The sequence below is a fragment of the Manihot esculenta genome, chromosome 3 (genome assembly GCF_001659605.2).
Source record: "Manihot esculenta cultivar AM560-2 chromosome 3, M.esculenta_v8, whole genome shotgun sequence".
In the NCBI taxonomy this organism is placed as follows: Eukaryota; Viridiplantae; Streptophyta; class Magnoliopsida; order Malpighiales; family Euphorbiaceae; genus Manihot; species Manihot esculenta.
The window spans coordinates 7,649,068-7,669,072 of record NC_035163.2 but is presented as its reverse complement, the minus strand read 5'-3'; the positions used below and the strand labels follow the sequence as shown (position 1 = coordinate 7,669,072).

At 36.5% G+C, this 20,005-nt stretch overlaps 1 protein-coding gene across 3 annotated transcripts in view; it reads right to left on the bottom strand.

The window, feature by feature from the left end:
- Positions 1 to 1,051: 1,051 nt before the first annotated feature.
- LOC110611280 overlaps positions 1,052 to 20,005 on the bottom strand; it is a 55,277-nt gene continuing 36,323 nt past the window's right edge. For 2 of the 3 annotated variants that reach the window (XM_021751498.2, XM_021751499.2), the window contains exons 29-36: positions 12,268 to 12,369; positions 11,426 to 11,569; positions 11,156 to 11,244; positions 6,399 to 6,481; positions 6,182 to 6,297; positions 4,187 to 4,272; positions 3,497 to 3,596; positions 1,052 to 1,803 (exon numbers count right to left, since the gene is read on the bottom strand). In XM_021751498.2, the coding sequence (XP_021607190.2) occupies positions 1,738 to 1,803; positions 3,497 to 3,596; positions 4,187 to 4,272; positions 6,182 to 6,297; positions 6,399 to 6,481; positions 11,156 to 11,244; positions 11,426 to 11,569; positions 12,268 to 12,369 (786 nt within the window). In that variant the 3' untranslated portion in view covers positions 1,052 to 1,737. Of the gene's footprint in view, positions 1,804 to 3,496; positions 3,597 to 4,186; positions 4,273 to 6,181; positions 6,298 to 6,398; positions 6,482 to 11,040; positions 11,245 to 11,425; positions 11,570 to 12,267; positions 12,370 to 20,005 lie in introns of those variants that run through there. The other variant, XR_006350109.1, reaches the window with a different exon arrangement.

Genomic DNA, 20,005 nt, shown 5'->3' with positions numbered 1-20,005 from the left:
AATACTATAAAAGGCAGTAAATTGATATTTCTGACTTACACTTTGTTTTTTTTTCCTCAATATACTATTTATTTAATATATATTGAAAAATAAAACTAATTAACATTAAAATAAATTAATAATAAAAATATAAATAACAAATATACTAAAAAACAATATAAAAAATTATTACTTTAATTATATTGATAATATTTTCTCAATGAGTGTTTTTCTCTTTAGTAATCAGATGCCACATATGAATGGACCAAAAAAATTTAAAAAAAAAAAAAAATATCAGATGCCACATATGACAACGTGCATCTTTTTTGATAAAAACATAAAGGGTTATGATGGGGATTGATATGGGTGTGTTCACTTTATCTAGGATTTATCATGCGCTGTTCCCTTATAATATTAGCTATTCTTTTTTTTTTTTTTTTTCTTATCCTGCATTTACGCAAATTAAATAATGTAATAAATATATTAAATTTTAACAAAAAAACAAAAATAAAAATAAAAATAATTATATTACCTTCTAATTAAAATGTTTGTATAAATACAATGTACCTAATTAATATTTTATAAATACTTTAAAGTTAAATAAAAAATAAAATATTTAATTAAATATTGAAATTATAAAACCACGCTTATTTAAAAAAATCTCCTAAAATAATAAATAAATAAAAACAGCAATTAAAATGATGGGTTTTGGTAGAGGCTAGGGGATAAATTTGACTTGCATAGCAATAAGAATTCAACAAATGAAAGCAAGGAATGATCAACATACATAAACAACTTCAATCACGTAGGCTCAGGCTCTGGTTTGGTTCTTACTTAACAACCGCAAAGATTTGTAAAAGAATGATTAAAATTTAAATGATATAATTAAAAAAGATACTTTCAAATTTGTACAACAAAAATTCCACAAAAGTGGTCCCACCCTATTCGTGGAATAGGTATCCCATTCTTATTCTGTAGAGCCACCAGCAGCAGCCAAGAGATTTTACACTTCAGGAAAGCGCAACAGAAAACAAAGGAAAACTCTACAGAGTAAAAGAACAACAGCAAAGATGCACCAACAAACAAGGCCTTTGGGCCTGCGCGCAGGAAGAACAACAAAACAAGTTTGATACCACCAATGCACACACCAACTTTCACTATGACACTCATCTATTACAAATACAACATCTACAATGAAAAATTGTTCAAATCAAGCTCTTTGCTGGACTACACATGTTACATCCAAAAATTCCCATGCTACCAGCTTCAACCTCTCCCCTCCCCCTAAACCCAAAAATAAATAAATAAATAAATAAAATTAAAGCACATGGGACCAAGCCATCCAGTCGACTTGCTGTCGAATCTTCTATTGAGAAGGTTTACAAGTTATATATATATTTTTTTCATACATGATTTCTTCGCAGAATCTTGATCAGTTCAAATGTAAATTTTGGCAAGCCTTGTGACGATTTTTTCTCTGCGTATCCTCTGAGCTTGCTTACCATTACAAATGCAGATGCAGCTCAGCTAGTTCAACTGCCGGAAGCATATAAGATATCAGGAAATAGATTAAGAACGAAATTCTAAATACTCCTTCCATCTCAATCTTTACTGGTATATGTGATGATCATGATGTCCTAGCGGCTAGCGCAATACTGGAATTTGGCTTTTATCATCCTTTAAGGGTTGTGAATTTCTCCAAATCAATCATAACCACCGGGATTAACGTGAATTGCGTTTCTTTCATTGAGCAACAAATTACATATATTGTGCCAACCATTGTTTACACATATCGAGCACCGGTAGTGCATTTGCATGCAATGCCTGCAACACAAAAGGCAAAGGACATGAGAACTCTTCCACATCACATGCAGAAAATAATAGCAAAACCAAACAATGACTTAAAAAGACTTGATATTTCAATCCAGGAAAACTTGTTATATGGAAGAACAGCCATGGTGTCATCTCTTAAGAGTGGATAATCCCAACTTAGAGCATCTAGTAGTGAAAATAGTGTGCCTGAGTGCTTGGTATGGGTCGGAAGAAAAGCTCGACCGTTTCATGAAATCCTGCCTAGAGTTCACAAAACAGAAACAGTGGTCTTTGCTAGCAGAGAGGGTAAACAGTTCATTTATCCACTTGCTCCAAAGCACCACCATATGAGGGTGATAAAACACACTATTCTTTCCACACAAAAATTAGTGATAGGTATAACATTGATAGACACTCCAATAAACAAGTTCTAAGTTCTACAAATAATCTGTTCTCCATGAAACAAAATCCGCCATTAAAGTCAGAACTTATTTGCTCTAAGCCCCAGCAAGAAAGGCTTCAAGCCCACAGGCAACACCTATAAAATATCCTTTTTGTGCAGCTTACTACTACCCTCTTGCTTGAATCCTGCTCTCCGGGTCCTCTTGGACTTCACATGCTCAGTACCCTCCCTCAAGCTACATCACCATGCCAGAACTAATCTACCCTGACCTCTATGTAGATGGAAAACCTAACTATATTCATGATTAATAATATTATTGTCGTAAAAAATGTTTCAACTTCAAAGAGTGACACTTTATAATCTATGACTACCAAAATTAAGAACAAGCATCCAACCTGGAACTTCCAAGCAAATCACTTTTTGTGGTCCTACCAGAATGATAATAATTACTAACAGTTAAAGAATGTCATTTCTTTGTTTGTAACAAAGAGTGACCTAAACAAAACAACTGGGAAGTACTGGATTACCCTCCCTCAAGCTACATCACCATGGCAGAACTAATCTACCCCGATCTCTATGTAGAAGGAAAAACTAACTATATTCATGATTAATAATATTATTGTCGTAAAAAATGTTTCAACTTCAAAGAGTGATACTTTATAATCTATGACTACCAAAATTAAGAACAAGCGTCCAACCTGGAACTTCCAAGCAAATCGCTTTTTGTGGTCCTACCAGAATGATAATAATTACTAACAGTAAAAGAATGACATTTCTTTGTTTGTAACAAAGAGTGACTCAAACAAAACAACTGGGAAGTACTGGATTACTTTGGTGGTTTAGGCATGCCCTAAGAAAGAAAGAGAAGGGGTGGGGGGAAGAGAGAGCATGAAATTCCAACTGTTTAATATGTCTAGCAGGAAATTTCAACTACTTAATAAGTCAAGCAAAAGCTAGTTTCAATCTTGGATCAGTCTGCAAGGCGATATATAGCACCGCTTTGAGCACACTGATACAGAAATTTACTAAACCAAAAATGAATTTATATGGAACACAAATCTGAATAAAATAACTGCTAGCAGAATCAGAAGGCAAAGCACAGAAATATGCATACATATAATCCCTTTGAAATGTATCTGATTGAAGTTTTGAATTTTTCTGTGCATTTCGTTACATTTCAGTTTTAAATTGTTCTAATTTGTTTTGAAATGCACCTAAACAAAGTTCCAGTTTGCCTGCCAAATTAGAGTTACATTGAAATAAGATTCCTGGAGCAAAATACAAACAGACAAGAAAAATAACCTGATGAGCTACATATTGAACATCTGCAACACTTCCACTTCGAGAAGCTATCTGAAACGCACTTTTCAGACGACCACAGACAACACAGGCTAACACCTTCCTGCATAGACAAAAGAAGAAAAATCAGCAGCCTTTAAGGTATCAATTAATGTTTGAATTACAGAGTGAGTTTCCATAATGAATTAGGCTTATCACTTTTCATATCAAAGTATCCAAATATTACTAGGATTCACATGTACAGAAACAATCCTACCAAAGTATTCAAATATTACTAGGATTCAAATGTACAGAAACAATCCTATGATGATTCTACATCTAGATAAGCTACCTAGCATACTACAACCATATCATAAAATTTGCATAACAAAATAAACTGAAGATAGAAGTAATGAAGCATAAGATGTGCTGCAAATCCATTTTCAAATATGTCACTGGTACTGGATGTTATTTCCTAGGTAGCAACTGTCATATTTGGTGCATGGCTGTAACAGTTGTTACCATGGAGATAACTGATATCATATGTAAATATCCAAGATCAAGTACTTGCATACCCATCCACCAGTCAAACTTGTTCTAAAATATAAGCCAAGTTCAAAACCTATCAAGTACTTGAATATTCATCCACCAGTCAAACTTGTTTCTAAAAATATAAGCTAATTTCAAAACCTTGGATTAGATCAATGACATTACCTATGACTGCTGGTTAACATGTCGATGAGACGGTCAGGCCGTTCTTTGTGTTTATTTGCATATACATTTATTGCAGCCCCCAAGACCTACACATAGTATTTAGATTTTCTCAAAGTGTATCATGAACTTAGAAATATTGTAAAACATAGGAATAAATAAAACACCAAAATAATTCTAGCATCAAGGACTAAGTAACATGGCAGGCATGCATGCATCAACTAAAAAGGTGCATCTCTAAGATTTGGTTGGTTAAAGATTTTCTTTTCTACTTTAAAAGTCCACATTCTTATACAACAAGAACTAAAACCTGAAATTTCAAAAAATTGCATCAAAACTCAAGCTTAGATTTCCTTCTTTATTTATTTTTTAAATGTTCTCACGATTTCCTTTGTTTCTCTTTAGATCAATGTAAGATAAAATGTGAAATATAAAAAGCAGCTTGAATGGAATTTGTAGAAATATAACATTTAATGTTGTATTTCATAATAAAGATTACAACCTATTTATATATAAAAGACGGTATTTAGACAGGAAAGAAAATCAAGTCTATAATTATACAATCCCTAAGATTAAGCAACTAACCCATCTATCAATATTTACTTCCTATATTAATATATTTACTTCCTATAATCTATAACACTCCCCCTCAAGTTGGAGCATAAATGTTAATCATGTCCAACTTGTTACATATATAATCAACTCGTCCTATACAACTTAACAGACACCGAATTTGTAAACCCAACTTCTTCCAATAATTGACGTACCCACAAAACTTCACAAACGGTTTTTGCCATGACTCGACATTTAGATTCAGTACTAGAACGGGAGACCACATTTTCTCAGCTTGGTAAAACGCCTTACTGTGAATAGAATTTCGAATCCGTGAAGAGTACTCGTGACTCGTGAACAGTACCCTATGAACAGTACTCGTGAACAGTACCCGATGAACAGTATTCGTGGACAGTATCCCCGATGAACAATACTCGTGAACAGTACCCGATGAATAATTCCCGTGAACAATACTTGATGAATAATTCCCGTGAACAATACTTGATGAATAATTCCTGTGAACAATACTTGATGAATAATTCCTGTGAACAATACCTGATAAACAGAGCTCTAAGTCTCCAAGTGTTACCCTTTATGGATAACTCAAATGAATATAGACCTAAATCTCCAAATGTTACCCTTTATGAGTAACCCAAATGAATAGAGCCCTACGTGAGTAACCCAAATGAACAGAGCCTTGAGTCTCTAAATGTTACCTTTTGTGAATAACCCAAATGAACAGAACCCTAAGTCTCCAAATGTTATCCTTTATGAGTAACCCAAATGAACAGAGCCCTAAGTCTCCAAATGTTACCCTTTATGAGTAACCCAAATGAACATAACCCTAAGTCTCCAAATGTTACTCTTTTATGAGTAACCCAAATAAACAGAGCCCTAAGTCTCCAAAAGTTACTCCAAAAGTTACTCTTTATGGGTAACCCAAATGAATAGTATCAAAAAGACGCCTTCACCCAACACCCAAACGGCAAACGAACCACAAATCTGACAAGGGAGCTGCAAGGCGACTTTGGCATCCTCTCTAGGTGAACGGTGAGAGACAAATATTATCCTAGATGGATAATACAAAAGAACAGGAGTCCTGAGTCTCTAAAAATTTAAAACTTGACGAGAGAGAAAATAAATCTCTACAAACCTGGCTTTGATACCATGTAGAAATATAATATTTGATGTTGTATTTCATAATAAAGATTACAACCTATTTATATATAAAAGACGGTATCTAAACAGGAAAGAAAATCAAGTCTATAATTATACAATCCCTAAGATTAAACAACTAACCCATCTATCAATATTTACTTCCTATATTAATATATTTACTTGCTATAATCTATAACAGAATTAAAATAATGCTACTCCAATGATTTGGAAAAGAAATTCTAGAAATTGTTATTCATTAAATGCTATTTAATATAAAATCATAATTACCTGATCCCAATCATCATCATCTATGGTTCCTTTTATGTTTCTAAAAAACTCTGTCAACTGGCTGCCTTTTTTTCTCTCAGCTAGTGATGCAGCAACACCAGCATATATATCAACAGCTGCAAGACGCAAATAGAAGTCTGAATATTTGCAACAATTTAAAGCTAGATTAGCATGCGATAAAAGCTAGATGATAAATATTGTTTAATGTAAACTCTACCTGGAAGATTAAATTCATAAATTACTTGGAAAGCCAAATCAAAGTTCTTCTCGACTAGCTTCTCTGCAATCTCACACCTCCTCCTGTGAATCAACAACCATAGCAAATAGAACTCTTTTATTGTTATATAAATAATGTTTAAAAACATTTCCACTTAAATAAATCAGAAAACTAATAATAAGCCATCATTCTAATGAAAACACATCATATTTGGACTCTTTTACAAAACCCCATAACATATTTTGTTGACCACATAGAAGGTTCCTAATTAGGAGGATTTTGATCCTTAGGATTCTAATTAGGCTTGATTATAGGGATTTTATTTACTTCGTGTATTGTAGATATTTCTAATTAGGTGTGTTGTTAATATTTCTAAATTATGTTGATTTTTTATATATAAATACTCACATCTTATAAAGATCAATTCAATTTGAATAGAATAAAAAATTCATTTCAAAATTTTTCAAGGTATCATAGTCTTGCCACTTTCTTTGGCATAGATTTCAAATCTGTCGTAAAAAGCTAGAGTTAATTAATAGGTCAAGTTTCTAGACGACTAATTAAGGGAGTTGGTCGATGCCACCCGTCTCAAAGGAAAGCCCATTCAATTTCCGGCTGATCGCCGGCGACACAACACTGCTTTGAGCCCGAGCGTGACCTCACACGTTGTCGCAGCTCTCTGCGTCTTCTTCACCGTCGATGTGTGATCATCTCTCCAGTGCCCTTTTCCAACAACGCTCCTTTCCGGCACGTCGTGCCTTTGCCCAGGCCAATCTGGTCCTTGTTTTGTTTTTTTCAAATTGTTGTTAGCAGTAACTTTGACACCCATTTGTGGTATCCCTTGTATTTTGTATTGCTGGCCCCATTTTCTTTTAAAATGACAGACAAGAAACACACTAATGGAGGTGATATAAGTCCCTTATTCTTTGTATTGTTGGCCCCGTTTTCTTTTAAAATGACAGACAAGAAACACACTAATGGAGGTGTGATGTAAGTGTTTTTCTCCATGGATTATTGATTTCGGAGCAAATAGATATATGATGGGCTTCTCTAAATGCTTCCTTAATTCCCTTCCATGTCTACAAAAGATACGATCAGAATAGCAGATGGTTCCTCACTCCTATCTCTGGAACCGGATCGATTATTTGTAGAATATTAAGCTTTCTTCTATTCTTCATGTTACTCATTTTCCTGTTAATCTTTTATCTGTCAATGTTCTTACTAAAACTCTTAGCCGTAAAGTTGAAATTTTTTTTACCACCTTCAAACTAGGAAGAGTATCAGCAATGGTACACTGCACAATGACTTATATACATTCAAAGGGAATCCGAGTTTGAATTCAAATCAGGCTCTTCTTGGAAAGAGTATGGATGTCAACCGGGCAATCATACCGTGACATAGACGGTTAAGACATTCATCCTTCTTTGTTTTAGAGAAACTTTATCCTGACTTGTTTTCCAATACAAGAAACACTTATCCTTTGAGTAATAAAAGGAGTACAATCCCGTTTATGACTATCTATTCCGACATTTGAGGGCCTACTCAAACCGTCTCTCTATTTAGTAATCGTTGGTTTATTACTTTTATTAATTGTTGCACCTAAATAATTTGGTTTTATTTGATAAACACAAAAAGCAATGTGTTTTCTTGCTTTCAATTTTTTGACAGGATGGTTTGTACTCAATCTAAATTAAAATAGTTGTTTTTACACCAATGCCCAAAATAATGTTGATAAGAGGAAAAATAGAAACATGTCGGAAGTAACCGGATCTCTACATTTCACCAAAAATCTATTGGGGAGATGCAGTCTTAGTCGCAGCTAATCTCATTAATAGGATACCTATCAAAACTCTTGCCTTTAAAAGCCTTTCAGAGATGTTACAAGGAAAAATGCTTATGCTGTTCTACCAAAAGTATTCGGGTGCACATGTTTTGTTTATACTAGGACAGGTGGAAAGCTCGACTCGAGGGCTCTTAAACATGTATTTGTTGGGTACTATCCTATACAGAAGGGTTACCAGTATTATCACCCTCCATCTAGAAAATACTTTGTTAGTATAAATATTACGTTTAGAGACTGAGCCTTACTTCAGTACTACCCCATCACCTCTTCAGACAAAGAACAATGAGAAAGAAGAGATGATTTCTAGTCCTAAAACTCTAGAGCGTTTTAGTCAAGAGGAGACTATTATACAGGAGGTGACTATGGGGGCGATTAAGAAAAGGTAATTGGGCGTTTGGATAAACCAAATTTAAGGAGATACTCAACAAGAGACAAAACAGAAACATAAAAATTCATTGAGCAACCTACTCAGTGTTATAAATTTTTCTCTTCTCCGTACAGTGAGCCAACTCTAAACCTTGAGCCCATTAATAATTTAAATAAACCAATTACTCAAAGAAAAGGAGTGAGGTCTTGCACAAGACTCTATTTCTAACTTTCTCCTTATGATTCTTTGTCTCCATTCTATAGAGTCTTTGCTTTATCTATTTTCTCTGTGTCTATCCCACAGATTCGAAGGAAACTCTCAAAGATTCTAATTGGAAGAGAGCAATAACCGAAGAAATGAAAGCCTTGCCTAAAAGTGAGACTTGAGATTCAAGGCCAGACTAGTTGCCAATGAATACACTTAAACCTATGGAGTGGATTAGCAGGAGACATTTGTTCCTATTACCAAAATGAAATCAATTAGAGTATTACTATCTTGCGTTGTCAATTTTGAGTGGGATCTACAACAATTTAATGTGAAAAATGCATTCTTCCGTGGAGACTGAGGAAATGTATATGGAAACTCTTTTGAATTTGCTGATGAAAAAACACAAGGAAAGGTGTGTAGACTAATAAAGGTTTTGTATGGGTTGAAGCAATCACTCAGAGCTTGGTTTGATCGATTCAGTGGAGTTATAGTTTCCTTTTGCTATCAACAGAGTAATGCTGACCATACTCTATTTATCAGACAATTACTCTTCTCATAGTTTATGTTGATGACATAGTAATGACAGGGGAGGACACTGAAGAGATGACTCGGCTAAAAAAACTTTTAGCTCAAGAGTTTGAAATTAAAGATCTAGAAAAATTTCAATATTTATTAGAAATCGAGGTTGCCACATCAAAGAAGGGAATTTATATTTTTCAGAGAAAATATATTCTGGATCTTTTGGAAGAAACTGGTATGTTAAGCTACAACCCAGTAGAAACTCCCATTAAAGGCAATCAAAAGTTACAAACAGGGATTGGTAAATCGATGGATATTGGTAGATATCAAAGGTCGGTAGGCAGACTGATTTACCTTTCACGCACCCGATCAGACATAGCACAACCTAGTTAGTCAATTTATGCATGACCCTCATGAGCCTCACATGCAAGCTACTTTTCGCATTTTGTGATACTTGAAATCTGCTCATGGAAGATGTCTCCTATTTTCTAAACACGGTCATATTCGCATACACGCATTACAGACATAGATTGGGTTGGATCCCTTGATGATTGAAGGTCGATTATTGGTTATTGCACACTTGTGGGAGGAAACATTGCCACTTGAAGAAGTAAGAAGCAAAGTATTGTTGCTCGATCCAGTGTTGAAACTGAGTATAGAGCGATGGCACAAAGTGTTTATAAATTCCTATGATTGCAAAGATTGTTGAAAGAATTGAAATTGTTAGAAAGGGACAAACTGCTCTTATACAGTAACAATAAAGAGTATAGCTCACAATTCGGTTCAACATGACCAAACGAAACACATAGAGATTGATCGATACTTTATTAAAGAGAAGTTAATAAATGGTGCCTTGGAAGTAGATCATGTGCCTTCTGATGAGCAGTTAGCTAATGTGTTTACCAAAGGCTCAGCAACAATATCTATCATACCTTAGTTTGCAAGTTGGGCATGTGTGACATCTATGCACCAACTCGAGGATGCACCAACTTGAGGGGAGTGTTGACTAACATAAAAGGTTCCTAATTAGGAGAATTCAGATCCTTGTAATCCTAATTAGGCTTGATTATAAGGATTTTATTTTCTTTCTTTATTGTAGATATTCCTAATTAGGTGTGGTGTTGATATTCTTAAATTAGGTTAATTTTTTGTATACAAATACTCAAATTTTATAAAGATTAATTCAATTAGAATAGAATAAAAAATTCTTTCCAAAATTCTTCAGCTATGAAAAAATGAAGTTTAATTTCTAGCTATCCAAAGTACTTGATGAGTTCTTTTTCCTGTTTGAACAATCTACCAAAATTCCATTTGATTTCCACGAATGTCTTTCTAGGATTTTCCTATCCATTACTTTTATGATATCTGAGATGGATTACGTTTTAAATTATTTTATTTTTCTTTCCTTCTAACATCTCCGACATCCTACCCAAGCAATTGGGTTAAACCCAATATACTTTTTGTGAACACTTTTATCATACTTTTTGTTGAATCCCACATCTGTTGTAGAAAGGGGTAATGTGCTCCTTATATGGGCCATAGACACTCCTCCCCTTGAGCTAGCTTTTGGGGTGAGTTAGGCCTGGCCTAAATTTAACACTTTTAATGAACACTTGCTGATGAACAGAAGGGAGAAAACCAAGTGTTACTAAAACATATAAAGGGAAAAAAAGAATCATAGTCAAAACAGCAGAGGACACCCTTACCCTATCAAAATTGAAACAGATCACATCAATTCTTTAAGACTAGTCTCAGTAGGAGTGCTCTCAGCCTCTCAGAAATAACTAATTATCCCTGCACTGATATACAGGAAGCACTGACCTGAAGGTTTCAGGATCATTTGGATTACCAAAAAGTGAAAGTTTCCACTGTGGCCCATCTGGATTATTTGAGGATTTCACAACTTCCAGCTACAAACAAAATAAATAGGAGTAGACATTAATAGTTTATTTAGAATCAAAGCTATTCAAATTGCTCACGCCTTTTGTAAATAAGAACCAAGCACGTATACAACTAAGACATTCAACAACAACAATATGAATTGATTTTGTGTTGGTTCATGTATCAAAACTACAAGAAGGGCATTCTTACCTGGATTGATACTCGAGCAGAAAACTTGACAAGTCCTTCTTCAGTGAGCTTCTCGGAGGCACTTTTTCCCCTCACACCCTTCGTGACAAGCTTAGTAGATTCCCCACCTTTATATCGAGCAGATAATCCTTCATCAAAATGCATCTGAAACCAAAAGGAAGTTAAATAAAAATGAAAACGGCGACTACAAATAGAGAAAACCAACTTAAATATGCAGATTAAAAGAGAATGAAGAAATATTCCTTTTTCCTTGTATTACTACATTGTTGCACTTCTCAGCATGAGCAGCACATGCCAGCTCCATTTGAGGCTGGGAGTGACTTTAGATAGCGAGTCAGATGAGATAGCAGTAATGGTTAGTACTTATCACTAGTTAGCAGACAATATACTCGAGCATTCTCCTAGACTGCACATTCATGCTTGGCCACTTCCAACTTCAGTGGGCAGATTTCATAGATCAAGTACTTGAAATATGACTTCTATAATTCTGGAGCTTAGTAAAGGAGAATCTTTTAGTCTCATAAGATTAGATAAGTATTATCCTATGATGCCTTGAGCTACAAACCTGCATTGGTTTTATATATATATATATATATATATATATATATATATATATATTATTAAACATGGAAGCTCCTCTAAACGATGTCTCAAAGCTAGGATCTCTTCTAATGCCTCTTCCTTTTTTTTGTCATTGTGTTGCATTTGAAACCTACGGAGGAGCGACAGTTGACAACTTGACATCCAGAAGAACTGGATAGCTTTAATATACTCTGCCGAAAATTTATAATTCTGCATATAACCCAAAGAAACGTACAACAAGAATATTACTAAATCAATACCTTTGCATGTTCCAAGTGTTGAACAGCTTCCTCTTGGGAAGAAGAATTCATAAACAACTGAATACAGCAAAGTCCAGCAGCAACAAAGTCCTTCTTGATTACCTGAATAGTTAAGTACATTTAAGTGAACCATGGACATAATTTTAGCAATACTGAACCCGACTAAACCATAATTGTATTGTCTCCTAGAAAACTGAAATAACTTGCAGTATTCCAACACCATAGTATTGTAATGCCTACAAGTTTCTCCTAACTTATCAATTGGCTAATGCAGAAGTTGGCAATTAGCAAAAAGAGGCTTCATCTTTTTAACATTTTCAGGACAAAATCCTTTAAGCTGCCTCCAAAACCAATTTTCATTACTAGCTTGCATGTGCTCTAAGTTTCTTTTTTTTTTTTTCAACAAAACCAAGCATATTATATATATAATTGAATTGGGTGCAAGAAAAGCATAAAAAGGGCAATAAATCATAACAAACATTATTACCTATTTATACACAGAATTACGACTATTTATACACAAAGAATTATGACTAATTAAGAAGCAAATAATCAAAATAATTACATAGATAATTAAGAATCCTAATTTATGCCTAGAATCCGTAATCAAACCAAATCATATCACTAGAAATCAGCAAATAAGTCAACAAAACTAAATCAAGTTCTTTTAAAACATGATCTACTACTCCCACTCTTGTAGGTCTCGAAATGTAGGATGATAATGTGCCATTTGTGCCATCGCATGATGGAAAGTCGAGTTTATTATTTTGGAGAACCACAGGTACCTCTACATTATCATTCGCTGTTGACCAAATTTTGATTGGTTGCAACTCGATCTATTTTAGTTTTGGTTCAACCCCCTATTGAAGGTTCGAACTTGCTCACAAATCTGCTCAACTAAATCATTCAAACATTCATCAAATTATTGCAAGAAAGAATTCAACTTATATTCTAGATTTATTGAAAAACCTATGATGACAGACTCTAATACAAAGTTGTTATGGTCCTGAATTGCGGATCGCGTCACGGGACGATCGATAGGGAAGGAGCTTATTAGAGGGAGCTCTTATAAACTCAAGGCTCAAAATAAGAGAGTCTCAATCTCACAATTCTTAGAATAAATATACTTGTTTTTATTGAATAAAATAAACTCCTTTTATAATGGAGGTTCTCGAGCTTCTAATCAAAGTGGATGTCTAATACAAGCAACCATTAGATCTAGAAAAAGAAAATAGAAAATATGATAAAATAGCATAATGAAAAATCTTAAAGGAAACTACTAGATAAATAAAACCTATTTGTTATGGATTTATGATATCCATTATCTATAACATTGGGTGCCTGGCAATAAGGGAATGTTGTAGTTATGACTTTTGAATGGTGGCAGGCCTTGGAGTTCCTTGAATATGTCTACATAAGCATCTAAGAGGGACTATATGTCCTTATGCCTCCCAATACTTGCAGCTAAGGAAGTATTACCTTCTTGTATTATGGAAGTATTACCTTCTTGTAATGACAACTCCAATTCCACACAAAACACAGATAACTGAAACTCTTTCCCTTTCTTAGCCATTGTTATAGATTATAGGAAGTAAATATATTAATATAGGAAGTAAATATTGATAGATGAGTTAGTTGCTTAATTTTAGGGATTGTATAATCATAGACTTGATTTTTCTTTCTGTTTAGATACCGTCTTTTATATATAAATAGGTTGTAATCTTTATTATGAAATACAACAACAAATATTATCCTTCTACAGCCATTAAAGCTTGATAATCCATCCAAACTTTCAATGTGAGTGTTGGATACCAGATCTAACACTTGTAGAACCACCTGCTTCCCTCCACACTTCAAGATTATTCTGTATGCATCAAAATCATACATCATACAATACAATCTGAGTGTTGGATACCAGTTCTAACACTTGTAGAACCACTTGCTTCCCTCCACAGTTCAAGATTATTCTGTATGCATCAAAATCATACATCATACAATACAGGACTAAAGGTTTTCAACTAGTCCATACGCAAAATCATATCATAACCTCCTATTTCCAGTATCCAAGATCAAAAACAAATGAGGCAAACTGCAAAGACCAAGTGAATTGATAACATTTATGGCTGCAAGCAATCTTTATGCCATCAAAGAAGCTATTTGTTCTGCCTGCGTCCACCAAAAATTACTAATTGCCCATCCTTATGTCTCCCTAGAACTTTCATAGTCTCAACACCCTGACTGCCTTACATAGTATTCATTGATAACGTCAAATTATCCTCCATCTCCCTTCCTCACTATACTTAGGTACCTCATACAAGGGCTGAGCAATTTTCGGTTTTTAACTGGAAACTGAACTGATCGTTTCAGTTATTTGGTCTATTCAGTTTGGTTCGTTAAAATAACCAAAATTAGTGAAAAAACTAAACTGAACCACCCATGTATAAGCAACATAACAAAACCCTATTTTTCACCTAATTTTTGCAGCCACATACCTCTCTCTTCCCCCTCTCTCCCTTCTGCCTCCAGCCTCAAGTCTCCATCTTTTGACCATTGTTCTTCAATTTCTTCTTCTTCTCACACACATAAAAACAACCCTCACCAAGAGAAATTTCGCGTAAAGAAGTCAACCCTTGCGAGTCGCGATGACAACTGCTGCTTGCCACCGCTCGCCATCTTGCTGCTGCTCACCTTCTCCTTGCAACAGCCCTCAACGGACAGACTGTTACTGCTCGCCCGCTGCTTGCTGCCACTCTTCAGTGCTGCTCTCCCTTGTTGGTGCTATGTTGGCACAAGCAACAACTATTTTGGTTCTTTCTTTCATAACATCAATGGTCATGATCTTGGAGAATTTTTCAGATTTAGTTCTTTGTTTCTTTTGGGTAAATACTAAATAATAATTATTATGTGTAATAATATGATGAGATATTTGGGTTTGTACGAGTTATTGATGAAATTGTAATGTAATCAGTTGTTTTGCATTTAGAATTGTTATAGGTTATAGGAAGTAAAATATGTTAATATAGAAAGTAAATATTGATAGATGTATTAGTTTCTTAATCTTAGGGATTGCATGATCATAGTCTTAATTTCCTTTCCTCTCTAGATACAGTCTTTCATGTACAAATATGTTGTAATCTTTATTGTAATATATATCAAATATTACCTTTTGTTATAGGTTATAGGAAGTAAATATGTTAATATAGAAAGTAAATATTGATAGATGGGTCAGTTGCTTAATATTGTATAATCATAGGCTTGATTTTCCTTCTTGTTTAAATACCGTCTCTCATGTATCAATAAGTTGTAATCTCTATTGTAAAATACAACAAATATTATCCTTCTACACCTTTCTACACGATATCAGAGCCTCTCCCATAGAAATTTAATTTTTTAGAGACTTAGGGCTCTATTCATTTGGGTTACCCATATAGGGCAACATTTGGATCTCACCGCCCATCTAGAAAGGACGCTGCAGCACCGGCAAAGCTTCCCTGAAGAGCCGATGGGCGTTCAGCCGACGAGTGAGCCTCACGCGCATAGCGTCAAAGTTCTGCCGCTGTCCCACTCGCCAGCGCGTGGAGGCGCGTTGCCTGTCCGTCGCTGCTCCGGTCACCATCGTCGAAGTTGCCTCGCAGCCCCCTCATCACATATGTGATTCGTTTGCCGTTTGGATGTTGGGTGGAGATGTTTTTTTTGGTACTGTTCACATTCGGGTATTGTTCACGTCCGGTTTTCTGATTCTATGTTTCTTTTATTGCTATTGCTTTGGGTTGGTTGTTCTCATCGGTGAAGTTAAAACCACTGCAGTTGATTTGATTCTTGTGATGACTAAAATCACGGAACACAAATTAAATGGATCTAATTTTTTAGATTGGAGTAAGACTATCCGTATTTATTTACAAAGTATCAGAATGGATGATCATCTTACCAAGGATCCTCCAATTATGAAACTAGGAGAGATTGGATGAGAGATGATGCTCGATTATTTTTGCAGATTTGAAATTCTATTTATTGTGAGGTAATCAGCCTTATTAATCACTGTGAATTTATTAAAGAATTAATGGAGTATTTGAAATTTTTATATTTTGGCAAATGAAATATTTCTCATATTTATGATGTGTATTTATAATGTGTGTAAGGCGTTTTATCGAGCTGAGAAAAATGATAAAACTTTGACCTCCTATTTTATGGATTTTAAAAGAGTGTACGAGGAACTTAATGTCTTGATGCCTTTTAGTACAGATGTTAAAACTCAACAAGCTCAACGAGAACAAATGGTTGTTATGAGCTTTCTTGCAGGTCTCCTTCCAGAGTTTGAGACAGCTAAATCTCAGATTCTTTCTGATTCTGAAATATCATCCTTACATGATGTGTTCACTAAGGTGTTGTGTACGGAGTCTCCAAGTCCTTCACACGCCCTTAGTGCTCTTGTTAGTTGCAATGACAGTGGCAAACAGAATAATAGAGGTGGGCACAAGGGAGGTTTTAATGGTGGTAGAGGATCTCAACATCCTGGGAAAGCAGTTCTACTTCTGACTCCAGTGGAATCATTTGTTATTGTTGAATCCCACATCGGTTGTGGAAAGGGGTAATGTGCCCCTTATATGGGTCATAAGCACTCCTCCCCCTTGAGCTAGCTTTTGGGGTGAGTTAGGCCTGGCCCAAATTTAACGTGGTATCAGAGCCAAGGTGGGCTTCCGCATGGCATGCTTTGCCATCCCGCCTGAAGATCCTAGAAGAATAGAGGAGAAGAGGAGTTGTCTTTCCTGGTGTGGGTATCCAGCAGAGTGACTGCGCGTAGTTGAGTTGAGCTTCCTTGGTGGAGGGGAGCAAGGATTGATGCTGCGCGTACCGAGGTGCTATATCGGACTCACTAAGTGAAGGTGGTGTCCAGAGCAAGTATTGCGAGGCAACTGTGTGAGTGAGGATAGGGTTCCTCGGGTACCTCAAAGGGTGGAGCAAGGCATGTGAAGCTTGCGTTCCGACGGGATAGGAGTGTCCCCTCTGGCTCGTTGCGCTCGTAGCTTGAGTGGAGAAGCGTCACTTCGGAGAAACGATGCTGGGATCAAAGTGCTAAATTGCAGACATGCTCGAGGGCGAGCATGGATTGAATGGGGGAGAATTGTCACGTGCATAATTCTTGGGATGCGTGACACCATGCTGGGGAAGATGTTGCCGTAAAGATTGGGTGGGGAGTTGCTCGAAGGGCCGTTGTGTGTGGGATCACCATACCTGCACACCCTAGTCGGGGGCTGGACCCGCTCCCCTGATGAGCCCAAGGCAGGGCGAACCCAGTCAGCATGGCAAAACTCCTCGATAGGCTGAACTTGGCAGGCTGTAAACCTCATTGGGGCCTGTCCAAGTGCCGCACAAGCGCAGTGCTCAAGAGCGCCCTGTGACACGGATGTTGCCATAAAGATTGGGTGGGGAGTTGCTCGAAGGGCCGTTGTGTGTGGGATCACCATACCTGCACACCCTGGTCGGGGGCTGGAGCCGCTCCCCTGATGAGCCCAAGGCAGGGCGAAACCAGTCAGCATGGTAAAACTCCTCGATAGGCTGAACTTGGCAGGCTGTAACCTCATTGGGGCCTGTCCAAGTGCCGCACAGGCGCAGTGCTCAAGAGCGCCCTATGACACGTGGTATCAGAGCCTCCCCATCCGATGTTGGGCCTCCCATAAATGTGTCACGCACCAATAAAAATTCTGGGTGTGAGGGGAGTGTGTTGAATCCCACATCGGTCGTGGAAAGGGGTAATGTGCCCCTTATATGAGTCATAGGCACTCCTCCCCCTTGAGCTAGCTTTTGGGGTGAGTTAGGCCTGGCCCAAATTTAACAGTTATTACTGCCGTGAACCTGGACATACTAAGAAGAAATGCTAGAAACTTCAGAATAAGGATCAACGCTTACAAAAGGCGCATATGGCAATTGAGGTCTCTGCTAATCAGAAAATTTTGATACTGCAGATGAGTATAAACAATTCACCCAATACCAGGCATCTCTGAAATCCTCTAACTCCTCTATCACTGCATTGCTGAGTCAAGTAACTCTACTACATGTCTTGTGTCTTCATCCTCTAAATGGGTTATTGATTCTGGTGCTACCGATCATATGTCAAGTAATTCTACCATTTTGTCCAATCTTAAGTCTCATGCATCATCTTCTTATGTTACTCTTGCTGATGACACTAAATATTCTGTTATGGGTTCTGGACATGTCAACTTAACCCTTCCCCTTTCTGTATTCTCTGTGTTATGCCTTCCTAAGTTCGCTTTTAATTTGTTTTCCTTTAATAAACTCACTCGTGCACTGAATTGTTGTATCTCATTCTTTCCATATCATTGTGTTTTTCAGGATCTTTCGACAAAGCAGATTATTGGTAGAGGGCATGAGTCAGAGGGTCTTTACGTCTTGGATCAGCAACTACCTAGATCTCTTGCATGTTCTACAGGTTTAACACCTTTTGATGTTCATTGTCGTTTGGGGCAGCCTTCTCTCTCGGCTTTGAAGAATTTATATCCACAGTTTCACCTGTTTTAAATTGTGAGTCTTGTCAATTTGCCAAATATGACCATTTACCTACAGTGTCTCGAGTCAATAAACAGGCTTCTTCATCCTTTGAGTTAGTTTATTCCGATACTTAAGGTCCTTGTCCTATTGTGTCTAAGTCTCGGTTTAAGTACTTTGTTACTTTTATTGATAATTTCTCTCGCACTACTTGATTATTTTTAATGAAGAGTCGTTTAGAATTATTCTCTATCTTTTGTGCCTTTTATGCTGAAATCCAAACTCAATTCAATATTTCCATTCGAATATTGCAAAGTGATAATGCTAAAGAGTATCTTTCTGGGGAATTCCAATTTTATTTGTTACTGTTGAATCCCACATCGATTGTAGAAAGGGGTAATGTGCCCCTTATATGGGTTATAGGCAATCCTCCTCCTTGAGCTAGCTTTTGGGGTGAGTTAGGCCTGACCCAAATTTAACATGGTATCAGAGCCTCCCCATCCGATGTTGGGCGCCCCATAAATATGCCACGCACCAATAGGAATTATGGGCGTGAGGGGGTATATTGAATCCCACATCGGTTGTGGAAAGGGGTAATGAGCCCCTTATATGGGTCATAGGCAATCCTCCTCCTTGAGCTAGCTTTTGGGGTAAGTTAGGCCTGACTCCTGTGTTGACACTCCTTCACAGAATGGAGTTGCCGAAAGAAAAAATCAACATCTTCTTGAAGTAGCCAGAGCCCTCTTATTCGGAATGAAAGTACCTAAATGCTTTTGGGCTGATACTATATCCACTGCTTGTTTTTTGATCAATCACATGCCCTCCTCCGTCCTTCATGGTGATATCTCTTATAACATGTTTCTCATTACATCTTTGTTTTCTATTGAGCCACGTATTTTTAGTTGTACTTATTTTGCTCGTGATATTTATCCACAGATTACTAAATTGGTCCCAAATCACTCAAATGTGTCTTTCTTGGCTGCTTTATCGTTGTTTTTCTTCTGATCTTAATCGGTACCTTGTGTCTGTTGATGTAACATTTTTTGAGTTCACTCCGCTTTTTCCGCCATCATCTGTTTATGACACCTAAGGGGAGGAAGATGACATCTTGTTATACACTTTTCGCTCTCTGTCTCCTCATACTATTCCTGCACCTTCCGCTCATGTGTCAGGTCGCACTCCCATCTTTTATGTTTATTCTAGACACTTAGAGGACTCTGACTCCGCTCCGCTA